Source organism: Typopeltis vanoorti, chromosome 1 (genome assembly GCF_054136105.1).
Source record: "Typopeltis vanoorti isolate ZY-2024b chromosome 1, IOZ_Tvanoo_1.0, whole genome shotgun sequence".
NCBI lineage: Eukaryota > Metazoa > Arthropoda > Arachnida > Uropygi > Thelyphonidae > Typopeltis > Typopeltis vanoorti.
This window is the reverse complement of record NC_143549.1, coordinates 180,511,561-180,527,067: the sequence shown is the minus strand read 5'-3', so window position 1 is coordinate 180,527,067 and position 15,507 is coordinate 180,511,561. Positions and strand designations below refer to the sequence as shown.

The following is a 15,507-nucleotide window of genomic DNA, read 5'->3' as shown; positions in this document are numbered from 1 at the left end:
TATCAGTTTCTCAATAATATGGGTGTTTTCTTAACTCTCTTTCTCCAGTTACACTGCATATGTTAGTTTAATTACACTGATTATCTAGGTTTAATCATGTTACATTTCCTTGTTTTACAGATTGACTTTCTCCCAGATAGTTTCATCCCTGTTTAATGCCATAGGACACAAGTCCTATGGCATTAAACAGTGACAGTTCAGAATGACTTCTGGGATTTCTGTTCCACTTTTCCACCGTCTGATTACTGTTTCTGCTCAGGTGATGTTAACACCTGCTCTGACCAAACAAACGAAATAATGCTGAAATGAAAGCCTTTATTTCTCAGTCCACTGAAAATCTCCAGTCCTATAATTTGTAATATATTCAATGGCTGAAGTAAAAAAAAAAACAAAAAAAAAACAGCTACTTATTCAGCCTGATTTACAAGCCCATAGTAACTGTTAAAAAGGCAGACTTCATAAAAGCCAAATACAAAAAAAGTTGCTTCTAGCAAGTACTTTTTAGCATTTGACAATCCAGCCATCTGTTAGTCATTTTCTGGTATCTTGCTAAGGCTGTTGGGTGAAACTTTTGGCTTTTTGGTTGTCAACTTCTAGCATAATCTGAAATCTGGCTGACCTTAGAAGATCGTTTTCACATTTTGGAGGTGGTGTATCCACAACCTCCTTGTGGATCCTCAGTTGTATACTAAAGAGGACAGTCCATCTAATAGATGACTTTCTGTCACAGCCTCACTGCAGTTTCATAAACATTCTTTTTCTGCATGGTGAGAGGAATCTTTATATGGACTTTTTCATTCCAAGGTGAGTTAGGACAAATCCCTTAATAGACAAATCAGCCAGAGAACTCACAGCTTATAGTCAAAAGCACTATTAGTGAACAGTAGATGGTATTGTGTGTGTGAGAGAGAGGTTAAAGAAGTGTAGATGGTAGTTGAATAGAGTGCATTATGCTGTATGATGAGTCCTTGCACTCTTTAGAGGTGTCACATACATTTGCATGGGTGATGCTCTGCCAGTTTGGCCACCACCATTCTTCCACTTTCCTCTAATCATTAAAGAATACCTTGCATCTGCTGACCAATCCACACACAGTTCATCTCCAAATTTTTATGCCAAACTCCTATCCCATTTCCTCAATCATCTACTTCTTTGGAACAGCCCCCCCCTCAGACCATTTTCTCCAATAAATAAATCCATCTCTTCAAGAAACATAAGAAACATTGGCATATTCTTTCTTTTGCTCTGATCTCTTGCCCCCCCTCACTCACATATAACAGTGTTGTGTTATAGATTTTGTAACTGCTTGTTTGCAGGGGTTGTTATTAAAAAAAAAGTGCAGAAGTTGCAAATAAATTTCCTCATGATAGTGCTTTTTTATATATTGATAACACATAACCTCACTACATCTAGTCCAGTTACTCATTGTTACAAGCAGAGGGGGTCTCAGCTTTTCAAAACTATCTGAAATCTTAGTATAGATGAATATTCAGACTTAGATTACTTTTAGATTTTGTGTTAACTCACTGGAATTATTCCCACAAGACTTCAGTAGAGATTCAAAATGCAGGATGGTGCATTTTGAATGTGGTGGCTTTCTTCTAAAGAAAACAATATACACTGCATAGGAGATTTTGCTTTTCATTATAGTTGTTCTTAAGGCAGGTAACTCGCAGGTGGTTTTCACAACTTTTCTGAAACTTTCTGGGAAGATGAACTATTCAGTTTGCAAAATAAATAAAATATATGTTATGGGTAGGTATGGTATGGCGTGTTTCAGTCAGTCTGTTCTGGAACTCAAAATTTCAACAAAATACTGGTAAATTATGATTATTTTCTTAATGGTGCATAATTAATATGTTTAATCAAATAGTTATAGTGCCTGGTTTAAATAAATTATGAAACAGCTATATCTCTTTATGAAATATTCTGTATTGGATTCATTATGCTTTATTTTTGCTTCATTTATTTTCAGATATTGAAATAGTGGGGAGTCCACCAGAAGGTACTGTAGCTCCATCAGCCACGATTCTGGATGAAAAAATTTATTTGTTTGGTGGATTTAATGGACAAACAAGTGGTCGTTTATCTCAACTTCTTTTACCAAAAGATCTCTGTCAGCTCTTCACTCAGTCACGTTTAGGATGTGTCCACCACACTGGATGTGCTTTTTGCACTGTACATGAGGGAGGATTGAATTTCACTTTCTGTTATTCACAAAGCAGCGTTTCTCTGTCAAGGTAGAGTATGACCAGTTTTATGATATTGACTATTCAAAGTTGCATTATTTTTAATTGATAAGGATTAAACAAACAGCTAATGTACATACAGAAAGGCTTAGGTGTCTTTGATGAATCATAATAATGTTTTACGATATAAACACCAAGAGAAGAGAAGAAAAAAATTATTAAACTCACTAATATTTTGCTGGATTTCTAACAGCATCATCGGAGCATAATTGTAACTAATAGGTACAGAGCAATGAACTGCATAAATGAGGAAAACACTTTAAATTGTAACTGACAACAGAACTAATGCCCTTACATGGTGCCCTCTGTGGATCAGATCATCACAAAGATAATTTAGAGAAGTCAGAATGCAACCATACTTGTTAAGGTTAGGAGAGTGCTTCATAGCTGATGCCGATTTTCAAAAATAGTCTCTCAGACCTGATGACGTCTATGTAATAAAGAAATTTTCTTCCATCTGATCCTATGTGAAGGAGTAACCAGAGCATGGTCTGCCAATCCAGATTAGCCATACAGATGATCAGTGATATAGTATTTTGTTCTTGAAGATGAATGTTAAGTGATCTACCAGTCTGTCCAAAGTAGGCCAAATTACAGGCACAAGGAATTTTATAACTACGTAGGCTGTTCAATAAGTAATAAGACTATATTTATACAGAAAACAGATTGCCTTTAATCATCATCATTTACATGGTCTTTTTCGAAGTAACTACTGCGAGACGTGATGCATTTGTCCAAACGTTGCATCCACTTCTTAAACACATGTGAGAGTCCTTTTTTTTGAGAGTTCTTTCAAAACTGCCTCCGCAGCTCTTACACATGCTTTGTTGCTTTTGAAATGGCGACCTCTTAGTGGTTTCTTGAGCTGAGGAAACGGCCAGAAATCGCACGTTGTGAGATCAGGACAGTATGGAGGATGTGGTATGATATCTGTGTTGTTCTTCTGCTAAACGTCCACTACACAACCAGCAATATGTGGCCTTGCATTATCGTGGTGCAATAAGAAGCCATTCTTCAGCAATGGATATGCTTCCTTTTGACGTGCTTGATGATAATCGCTGCTGTGTTGATCATTGTCTCTGTGATGGACGTTGAAGGTCTTCCCTCACGTTCAAGATTTTCCACATTTTGCCTTCCTTCCTTAAAAGTTTTATGCCAGCGAAAAACACTTGCCCTCTACATTGCTTAAGCTTCGCGTATCATGTTAAAAGTGTCTGATGCCGATTTTTGCAAATGCACACGAAATTTAATCGCATAACTCTGTTCCAAGGACACTTCCATTTCGATAGGTGCGCTGATGAGCACTTGCGTTTATTCACGTGACACTCTGGCTCATCAGCCCATATACGCCATCTATCAACCTCTTTTGTTAATACATACAGCAACATTTCTTTATTCCACAGAAATTAATATTATGATGAGTGGTTTCGCCACAGTAAAATTAGTCTTATTACTTATTGAACAGCCCACGTATAAAGATAAAATATATAAACAAGAGGAAGGAACAGCAATGGGCTCACCCTTATCACCTAACTTAGCCAACTTTTTTCTACAATATGTTGATTACACCTTTGCAGCCTGGAGTCACACAGAACAAGAACTTTACTCATTTCTAAATAATAACAACCTGCAAATACTTGCATCAAATTCACATTAGAAAAAGAATCATCACAAGGTATTTCCTTCTTCGATGTACATATCCAACATAAACAAGATAGTTCCATTTCCACTTCTGTCTATCGAAAACCAATTTTTTTCAGGTTGTTATATCTAAAATACATTGACCCACTATCCATCTCAAAAATACAGCATCATAAAATCTTTGGTAGCATACAAATTTTGTTCCTCTGAAGAATCTTTAAAACAAGAATTGGAAATTATTTAAGGTACAGCCTTACTAAATGGATATAATCCAATAACAACTCAAAAAAATGATTAGCCACTCTCTTACACATCAACCCACACAAGAAGCAGTCCATAACACTCCTATATCAAAGGCATCTCTAAACATTTGTCAAAAATTATGAAGAAATACAAACTCATTGCTATCTATAAACCAATCAACCAACTTCACAATTTGTTACCTTCTCCAAAAGACAATCCCTCACCACTGATGCTACCTGGTGTAAACGAAGTGCCATGTTCTTGTAACTTCTCTTACTATGGACAAACTGGAGGATCTGTAAATAAACGCATCTCTGAACATCAAGACCATATCTGTCTTATCAAACTTCACAAATCTGGTCTCGTGCAACATGGAGTTGAAAATGCCAACCACAGGATCCAATGTCAACTCACCAGGCTACTACATAGATCCATATATAAACATGAGCATTTGTATAAAGAAAGTGCTAAAGCCTTATGTCACACACCTAATCTTAAACATATCGACTGTCTCACCATCACAAAAGTATGGGAAATTGTTATCCTCAACTGTATAAAATAAATTTACCATTTATATTTTAATTTAATTTAATTACTGCCCAAATAGTTTTTAATCTTTAAAAAAGCTACTGTATGCATAGAGGGATTCCAATGTAAGCATGCACCCTATGTTTTTTTTTTAATGTAATTCCTATTGTTGTTTAATAACTGTACTGATGATGTCTTATGATACTTAAGACAAAACATTTTTTACATATTATTAAAAAGTTAATTACTGTGGCATATGTGTGAACTTATACAGGGTGTCCCAAAATTCACGCAAGATTTAAATTTAGCGCCATTTTTGCGGTAAAGTGTTGCCAATCAGAAAAAAAAACAGCGTGACAGCTGACAGTTCAGGGTTATTAAAAATGACCACACTCAGCGAAGAGAGTTCGTTGAATGGATTATGGAACAACAACAAGTGGATGCTTATTTTTCGAACAAAATCATCTTCAGCGATGAGGCTCATTTTCATCTTGATGGCTTCGTTAATCGACAAAATTGTCGCATTTGGGGTTCAGAAAATCAAGAGTGATTGAGAAACAAATGCATCCACAACTGTCACTGTTTGGTGCGGATTTTGGGCTGGAGGCATCATCGGTCCATTCTTCTTCGAAAATGCGGCTGGTAAGGCAATAACAGTTAATGGTGCTCGCTATCGCGACATGATAATCCAGTTTTTTGTGCCTAAATTGCAAGATATGGATGTGGACGACATGTGGTTTCAACAAGACGGTGCCACATGCCATACAGCTCGAAAAACAATTCAATTACTGCATGAGTCATTTCCTGGTCGTGTAATTTCCCGTTTTGGTGATCAGAATTGGCCGCCCAGATCACGTGACTTAACGCCGTTGGACTTTTTTCTTTGGGGTTTTTTGAAGTCTAAGGTTTATGCCAACAAGCCCACGACCACCCACGCCTTGAAGGAGGAAATTGAGCGCTGTATCAACGAAATCCAGCCACATTTATGCAAAACGGTCATGGAAAATTTCGACAAAAGAGTGCGTATGTGGCAGCAAAGCCGTGGAGGCCATTTACCCGATATGCTATTCCATGCATAACCCTATACTGCATACTTTATGAATCAATAAGAAATTACAATTTTTAATTAAAAACCTGTTTTCTATCAAAATTACTTCTTGCGTGAATTTTGGGACACCCTGTAGTTCTGATTACTCCACAGGTTTCTATATACAGTGGAACCTTGGTTTGCGAGCATAATTTGTTCCGGAAACGTGCCCATAATCCAAAGCACTTGTATATCAAACCGAATTTTCCCATAAGAAATAATAGACACTCAGATGATTCGATCCAAAACTCAAAAATATTCATATAAAAATGATTACTGTAATACAAAATACATAAAGTAATCGAATTTATTAATTACATTACAATTACATATTACAGTAAATACAATTAATTGTATTGGGTAGGACGACTTTCATTGTCACTAACAGAATCACTGCTATCTGTTGACTCTTTTTCTTTTTGTGCGACTTTAACAAGGAACCTATCCAACGACACTTGCTTTTGCCTCTTTTTGAGGATATCACGGAAATATGACATTGCATTGTCGTTAAACAGATTCATCGCTCGTACTGCCATAGCCTTACTCGGGTGGTGCTTTTTCTACAAACTTTTGCACTGTTGCCCACATTTTACACACCTCCCTAATCTCATTTGAAGAGAGGGATGTCTCCATCTTTTTCTTCTCCTCCTCAGACCAGATCTCTGCCATAACCTCTTGCTGTTGCTCGCGATGCAGATCCATCAGTTCATCGGTGATAAACTCCTGGCCTTGTTCCTCCACCAGCTCTTGAATGTCATCCTCATTCACCTCCAATCCCATGGTCTTCCCCAAGGACACAACTTCATCGACAACTGGCAGCTCCTGTTCATGAGCAAACCCCTCGATGCTATCAGACCACAGTTTTCTCCAAGAAGAATTAAGGGTTCTCTTGGTGACCCCATCCCAGGCTTTATCAATGATCTTGACGCAGTTTACGATGTGGAAATGATTTTTCCAAAACTCTTGGAGGGTAAGGTTAGTTCCTTCGGTCACCTCAAAGCATCGCTGAAATAGTGCCTTGGTTTAAAGCTTTTTAAAGTTCGAAATGACCTGCTGATCCATGGGCTGGAGTAGTGTTGGGAAGAAGGAACTTGACTTTAATGAACTTGAATTCTTCCAGTAAGTCGTCCTCAAGGTCTGGAGGATGAGCAAGAGCATTATCCATAACCAGCAAGACTTTGAGTGGCAATTTTTTTTCTAAAAGGTATTGCTTCACTGCAGGACCGAAGACCTCGTTAATCCACTCAACGAACAAGGTACAAGTGACCCAAGCCTTGCTGTTGGACCTTCGCATAACGTTTAACTGGCTCTTCTGCACCTTGCATTTCTTGAAGGCTCGTGGATTCTCAGAATGATACACGAGCAGGGGCTTGACTTTGAAATCACCGCTTGCATTAGCACGTAGCAAGAGGGTGAGATGGGCTTGTGACCGAGCATTGCATACTCTTCTGCTGTAATGTAGGTCCTATTTGGCATCTTTTTCCAAAAAAGCCCCGTCTCATCGCAATTAAAAACTTGCTGTGGCAGGTAACACACGGAAATCATGAGCTACTGAAACTTGGCAACGAACGCCACAGCTCCCTTTGCATCCAAATTTGCAGCCTCTCTGTGCCTCACAACACTATGGATGCCACTTCTCCTCTTAAAGTTATCAAACTATCCCCTGCTTGCCTTGAAGCCTTCTTCGTTTTCTGTAGACATACCTGGCAGTTTATTTACGAGGTCGGCGTACAAGGCCTTTGCCTTCTCACAGATCAAGTTCTCGGTCACAGTATCACCTGCTAATTGCTTCTCGTTTATTTACACCGAAAGCAACTTTTCTACATCTTCCAGAATACATGGCCGTTGCTTTGATACTCTTGTGACTCCTTTTGCTACGTCTAGCCCCCCCTTAGTTCTTCTTTCTTCTTTAATACTGTGCAAATTGTTGACGTAGACGTCTTATAAAATCTTGCAATGGCGGCCACTGGCATACTTTGTTCGTGCTTCCCGATGATTTCCTTCTTAACTTCCACCATAATCATCTCCTTCTTCTTACCGCCTTCCTTTTCAACCCTTTTCTTCATTGGGGCCATTGTTATAGTACAGTTAATAAAGAACAATCACTACATTTGGACACATAATAAAAAAATGCTTTACGCACACACACATGTGGTCACAACGCTAGCACAAATGTTGACTATACGAATGAGGTATGCCGACTGAGACCGCGCATGCGAGACGATTACCCACAATCCCGAGCGGCTTGTGATTAAGTGACGCTCGTCAGACAAAGCATATAAGTAATACAGTACTCGTATTGCAAGACGTCAGTCATTTATCAAGTTAAAATTTATTAAAAAATTTTGCTCGTCTTGCGAGACACTCGCAGACCAAGTTGCTCTCAATCCAAGGTACCACTGTATAAGAAAGGAATTTTATGCACTCCAGGATGTTCCAGAGGATGAGAACATAAGATGGTAGCTAGGCAAATAAAATATCATGGAGATCATATTTGCAGAGAACTTTGGCTGTTTTTTCTGATAATTAGATCATGCATATTATAGTGATAGAACTATATGCAGAAAACTGATGGAGCCATTATTTCCCTCTTTCATGTTTACTTTATGTGGACATAATTTCTCTACTATCATTAGTAGCACTTCCCTCCCTTCTTGTGCTTTCTATCCTGACAGAAAATACTGTATCCTTCCATTTCTATTCCCAGCAGGATATCATCCTCATTCAACATATTTTACTTATTCTAACAATTATGGGGCAAATAAACTTGATTAGTGAAACAGTTTCATCTATGTTAACATTTGTGTTGCTCCTGGCATTTGTAAATAAACACAACAGTTCACTTTTTATCTAGTCCTACCCAAGCAACTTGTTGGTTGTGATTTCCCCACCATACCTTCTCTAGTTCAGTCACCTTTATCACCATTTACCCCAATATCTCCTCAGTCTCAACTATCTTCCTCACATCCGAATCCATTCCATTTGTATGGTGATCATCTCCATACACATTCACTACCTCCAACATCCACTCTCCCTATGCTGTATCCTCTCTGTACATCGTCCCCCCCCCCACACATCCCATTTCCCTGTTCCTCTTGCATTCTCATTATCTCTCCAGTGCACTCACTTCAAAGCCATCGAAATGTAATCCGTCACTTTTGTACAAATCCATTTTTCCCTCAAATACATGCCACACATCTACAAACTGCACTCCCTTCATTTCACATAGCTCTGCCAGCATACAATTCACGATTCTTGCTTTTCATCTGAACTCATCATTGTCATGCCTCTGCAACACAATGATAACCTTTCCCATATATAATAACTATATTATTATCCTTTCACTCTTCTCAATAATATCCTGATATCCATCTTTACATTCTTCTTATGTCTAACTAAATCATTTTTTCCCACACCTACCTCTCTTGCTCATTTCATCATCATATCCAAAGCATAGATTATATTGATCATTCTCCCTCCTGGAAGCAGTCCTTATGGACTGTAATTAACCTGTCTTCCAATATCCTCTAAATGGCTACAATAAAACAATTTCTCTAGTTGATATAAACGAGTAATTACAACCTGTCTCAGAAATTACATGTCAGCTCACAATAAAAAGAATAAAGGCCAGGTTTTGTTATATATTCATCTGAAAACTGTTTTATAGGATCTGTACTGGAAGAACTTGACTTATAAATTGGAGACCTTAGTACAGTGCAAATGACACATTCTGGATAGAAGTATCCATTATAAAATTGGAAAACTTAACAATAAATGCCATATAAAAAATAGTCAGTAATAAATTTAACAGCACAAATTAAAGCATAAATACAGATAGCCTCTGGATAGGTGGAACGTTTTTTATCCACTTCTTCAGTCCTTCACTAAGTAGAGTGGTGGTCTCACACTTGATGGACAATGAAATTCATCTTCACCTTTGGTGAAGATGAATTTCATTGTCCATCACATAAACATTCATACCCAAGATGAGATTTGAAGCACCATACTGTTGGTGTCAAAAATTAACCAGTCAGGTAGCCAGGCTTGTAGATAGATAACAAGAATAGATCACTAAAGTAGAGACAACATTTTACGTAGAATCAGAATTAAAAAAATCTCTAAAAGCATCCAAATGTTTTATTTTATGTTAGAAATTATGGAATGGTCTAAAAATGTAACCTCCTTGTTTAGATAAATACAGCATTTTTTAATGTTATGAGAAACAATATAGCTAAATTTTCTTTAGTGGTAGTATTGCAAGATAGGAATTTCTGATGTCTTCATAGAGGAAATCGAATTAAAAGAGAGGGATAGAAAGACATAGAAAAGAGAAAGTGAATCTAGACGGTGCAAGCCCAAATGATTATTTTTCTTATTCCTTTTATTTCTGTTTTATTTAAATTCATTTTTTGTCATTTAAATTTAATAATTTTATCTATGTAATGTTTAATAGTTTATTGTATGTATTTGTACACCACTTGGAAAGGAGTCAGTGGATACTCCCATGGGCAAGGTGTATCATACCATGTAATGAGTTATGTGTTTATAGCTTGTATAAATTGAAGGAATATGATGCTCCCAAGTCAGTGGTACTAAGTCCGGGTGAAATGGCAACAAGAAGGAAACTGACAGAATCTGAAAAAGGTGTTGTAATAGGATGCCATGTTGCAGGTCTATCTCTTCAGCAAATTGTTGACAAATTGGGCTTCCCAGGTCAGCAATTAATGACACCATACTGAGATGGAAGTGCAGGTAGTCAACCGTAATTGCTACACGCAGTCGATGACTACACTCACTGAATGTGAACATAGGGTGCTACGAAGGATAATATGTAAAAACCACCATTTGTTGGCTAGCACATTGAATGCTGCGTTCTGGACATTGACTGGAATCTGTACAAAAACATTCAGAACTGAGGCTCACAACATAGGTTTCTGTGGTAGGACTGCAACATGCAAGCCCCACTTACCCCCCCCCCCCAAAGGGGAAAAAAAAAACATGCAGCATCATCTTCAGTGGTGCAAAGCATATGTGCAGTGGGATGTGGAAGGTTGGAAAGCTGTGTTATGGAGCGATGAATCATGCTACACCCTCAACTGAGCAGATACATAGATGTGGCAGATGCTCTGTCAACATTTCTGACCAGAGTGCATAATCCCAACTATGAAATTCGGAGGTGGCAGTGTGATGGTATGGGCCTGTTTTTCCTGGTTTGGCCTCGAACCTCTGTTTGTGGTGCCACAAACATTAAGCTCCGAAAGGTATCTGAACATTGTGGACAATGCAATGCTGCCTACTTTGTGTCATTTCTACGGAACTGACCATTGTCTCTTTCAGCAAGACAATGCCCTGTATCATAAGGCTGCCGTAATTGCATGGTTTTTGGCAGGAACGTCACCACACCTGACTGGCCTCCACAGAGTCCTGATCTCCACCCTATTGAAATGTAGTGTTGGAAGAGGTCAAGGGGTGTCTGCTCCACATGTAATGAGGTCCAGGACCTCGTTACATGCCTACACAAAGAATGGGCCAAAATTCGCATTGATCTCTATTATATACTTGTGGAAAGTATGCTGCATTGGATCGCTGCAGTCATTGCAGCAAAAGGAAATCCTAAATCTTATTAAGGTGGATGCCATGACTGCTTGTTCCTTGTCCATTGAATTCTTTCCATGCAGTATATTTCTAAGTTGATATATTTTAATTTTAGTTAAGAGCACTTGGCTCATATCTGTAAAAAAAAAAAAAAAAAAAAAAAAAAAAAAAAAAAAAAAAACATTCCTTTGTTTGAGCTTCACGTTGCAATTTTGCTTGTGTACTGATGATGGTCTGTTAATTTCAGGCTTAAATATTTCCAATAGTAAAATTATTATTATTAATTCTCATGAATATATGTCTAATAACAGTTATTATCCATATGGTTTGATGTTATTGTCTGTATGGTTTGTTTATGGGATCCATATCGAATTAAATGAAATTATTTAGAAGCTTTATTAAATTGCAATATATATATTTTTTATTATATAAGATAAATTCAATTTGAAAATGACATAAAAGTATGAAGTGAATTTATCTATCTATCCCAATGGCTTTAACAGGCCTTTAAGGCCCACAACCTTCCAAGCATGCTTGGATTTCGTAACCGAAATACGAGGATAGAATGGTCATTCCTATGCCTCAAGGTATTCTTGGCTGTATCCCTGTGTGTTCAAGGGGCCGGTTTGACTGCTTGCGGGATGAAAAACACCAGTTAAACTGGCGGAAAAAACCCTACTGCCCGCGCCCAAGACCGGCTAACTTAGCTATGCCTGAGGAAGATCCTTCAGCTCCTCACGTCTCCGACGGGAATCGAACCTAGGACACTCCTTCCCCAGGCATATGGTTGCGAAGCGCAAAGCCACTAGGCTAACCGTGCGGACGTGAATTTATTGATAGTAGTTATAATATGTTGGATTATGTGTTTCTCTCCAAATGTGATAAGCTGTACAAATTTCTGCATTCCTCTGTTGTAGCATATACAACTTAATATGCAACATTATTATGCACACATGTATGCATATCCCCCCCCCTTTCAACTCAGACACACACACACATGCTAGTAGGTTGTCAGACAAAAAAATCAATAAACCGTATTCCTCTGTTGAAGTTTAATATGCAACATATATTATACTCACGTCTGCAATACTCTTCCCACCCACACGCACACACACACTAGTAGGTTGTCAGACAAAAAAATATTACACATTCATGAAAAAATTTAATTCAAAGCTTATAATAGAGAATACATTTGATTTATGTTAACTTATATTCATTAGCATATGTACGAGGGTTGTTTGAAAAGTTTGGCAAATTTCCAATAGACGGCAACACAATTCATTCATTCATACCGATGTTGGCACGTGTCATCTTTTTCATGATCGCTCGCAAAATTTTAGCCATGTGAGATGTGTAGTTCTCATTTGGCAAACATTTAAAATGACCGTGTTTGCATTTTTCATAAAAATGGAAAAAAACGAGTTTCATACAGTAATAAAACACTTTTATTTGAAGAAGTGGATGGCTGTGCAGATCAAAGCCGAGTTAGATGCAGTTCATGGGGACTCTGCACCAACATTAAAGACAATTTATTTTGGGATAAATGAGTTTAAACATCATCATAAGTCCATCGAAGATGAAGTGCACTCCGGACACCCGACTGAGGTCACTACGAAGGAAACGATTGACAAAATCCATGGTATCGTTATGGAAGACCACTGAGTGGAAGTGCATGAGATTGCTGAGATTGTAGGCATCTCAACTGAGGGTGTATAATATCCTGCATGAAAAATTGCACATGAAAAAGCTGTGTGCGCGATGGATGTCGCGATTGTTAGCTGTTGATCAAAAATGCATGTGAAAAGATTTTTCAACCCAGTGTTGGCAATGTTTAATTGCAATTCGCAGGATTTTTTGCATTAATTTGTCACTGACTGTAAACGAAACTTGGATCTGTCACTACACACCTGAGTCCAAGTAACAGTCAAAACAGTGGACAATACCCTGTGAAAGAGCACTGAAAAAAGTGAAGACTGTTTTGTCAACTGTCAGGGAAGGTGATGGCCACTATTTTTTGCGATTCAAGGAATTCAATTCATGATAGACTATTTGGAAAAGGGTAAGACAATAACAGGAGTCTATTGTGTCATTATTGGACCATTTAAAAGAAGAAATGAAGGAAAAAACGGCCAAGATTGGTGCACAAAAAAGTGCTCCTTCACCAAGACAATGCACCATTCCAATGGCAAAACTGCATGAATTGAGGTTCAAATTGGTTCCACATCCACCATATTCTCCTGACTTGGCCCCATGTGACTTCTTCTTGTTCCGAAACTTAAAAATTTGGCTTGGTGGGAAAAATTTTTCTTTGAACGAGGATTTCATCAAGGCTGTCAATGACTATTTTGCACAATTTGACAAATCCTACTTTTTAGACGGGATGACAAAATTGGAAACTCGCTGGACCAAATGTGTAGATCTTGATAGAGACTATGTTGAGAAATAAAGGTGATTTTTCCCCCCAAAAAAAGTGTTTAACTTTTTTTTTTTACCAAACTTTTCAACGTATAGAGAATTTGGTACAAAATAGAAATACATTTAATCATTATTATTATTTGGTCATTTTATGTGGCTCCCACCAACAAAAGGTTTTCATAAGCCTCTAGTATAATTGTAACGTGTGGGCTAAAGATTTTTTTTTCTATTTTTAATAATTATATATATATATAGTATTTTTAACATAGTCTGGAAATCCTGCTGTAGAGACCAAGCTTGGAACTTTTGAAGCCACTTCAGGCTTCCAGTAAGTGACATAATGGTCTGACTCTGAATGATGAAATTCATCTCCCAACTAAAGACAGTCACAGACATCCATCCATAGTGAGATTTGAGCCAGAGTGAGATTGGAGAGAGTTTACACTAATTACACTGGCAAACCTTTTCAGCATGATTATAAGGAAAACATATAGCATGATTATAAGGAAAACAGCCTCTACAGTGCACTGTGTATTCAGATGAATCTCCCTGTGACTTCATTTAGAAAGAGCTAAGATGTAAAGAACCTTTATTAGGGCTTTTCAGCTGACAGTCCGTTAGCCACTCTCACACTGAGGTGGCAGAGTTTTCCTCCAGGAAACTCAGGTTTTTCATTCTGCAGAAAATTTACACCAGAACACATAATTTGCAGGCAATGCAGAGAGGATTAACTTCCCTATCATAAGCAGTTGGCACATTTCTAAGAAGCCAAATTACTTGGCCATGACAGACCATTGAGCCTAACACAAAAAGTGAAGATTGGCATGTTTATTTTTTATTACATACATTTTCACAAGAATGATTAATAAATTTTATTATTGCAAATATTTCGACCAGAAACTAACTGGCCATCATCAGTGCATCAACAAAATTACTTGATGACTTTCTGCATTAATGATGGCCGGTTAATTTCTGGTCAAAATATTTGCAGTAATAAAAATTATTTCTTTATTTCCCTGAATATGTCTGTCTAATAATCTTTATTACATCACAAGTGCCATTAAAAACTCATTTAACTAGTTGGTTGTTGTTAAAACTTCTTTCTCATCATTCAGATTATGGGTTTAGTCCTCCCCTATGAACAAATCTTTGCCATCCAGCTTTATCTCCTGCCATTTCTGTCCTCTTTCTGAAGCCAGATAATTGTGACTTTTCCTTCAAAGACTGTACCAAGTTCTTTTTGGTCTGCCTCTTGATTGTCTTCCTCCATTCAAGGCTATATTTGGTAATTTCTAAGAGGAAATTCTCTGGAGGTGGCCAAACCATCTTAATTGCTATTTAAGAATTATATTTATGATGTCTTCTCTATCTTTTAATTCATGTTTGACTTGTTCATTTGTTTTGTGTTCTGACCTGCGAGTTATTTTTCTTAAGTATTTCATTTTGAATGCTCTGCATTTTCTGTATTTCTTTCTGGTTGAATCTCCATGTGTCAGCTCCATATGTTACTGTAGGTATAATAATGGTTTTATAGTTTTAGTTTGAGGCTTTTTGAAATTCTGTTATTTTTTCCATATTTTGTTTAATTTATTCATATGAGCCCATTTAATGTTATTTTCTACATATATATAATGTGGTTGATATTCTTGCTATTTATTTGTTGATCTGTTTCTTCGGCTGTGGTTTTGCATATTTCTCTGAGAAAGTAAATAAATTTGGTGAGAATGAGCAACCCCTCCATGACTCCAT

At 37.5% G+C, this 15,507-nt stretch overlaps 1 protein-coding gene across 1 annotated transcript in view; it reads left to right on the top strand.

Moving 5' to 3' along the window:
* The window catches only part of Megf8 (multiple EGF like domains 8), a 752,012-nt gene that overhangs the window by 510,790 nt on the left and 225,715 nt on the right, over window positions 1-15,507 (top strand). Inside the window, exon 25 of the mRNA XM_090404705.1 lies at window positions 1,976-2,240. Coding sequence (XP_090260831.1) covers window positions 1,976-2,240 — 265 coding nt within the window. The remainder of the gene's footprint in view (window positions 1-1,975; window positions 2,241-15,507) is intronic.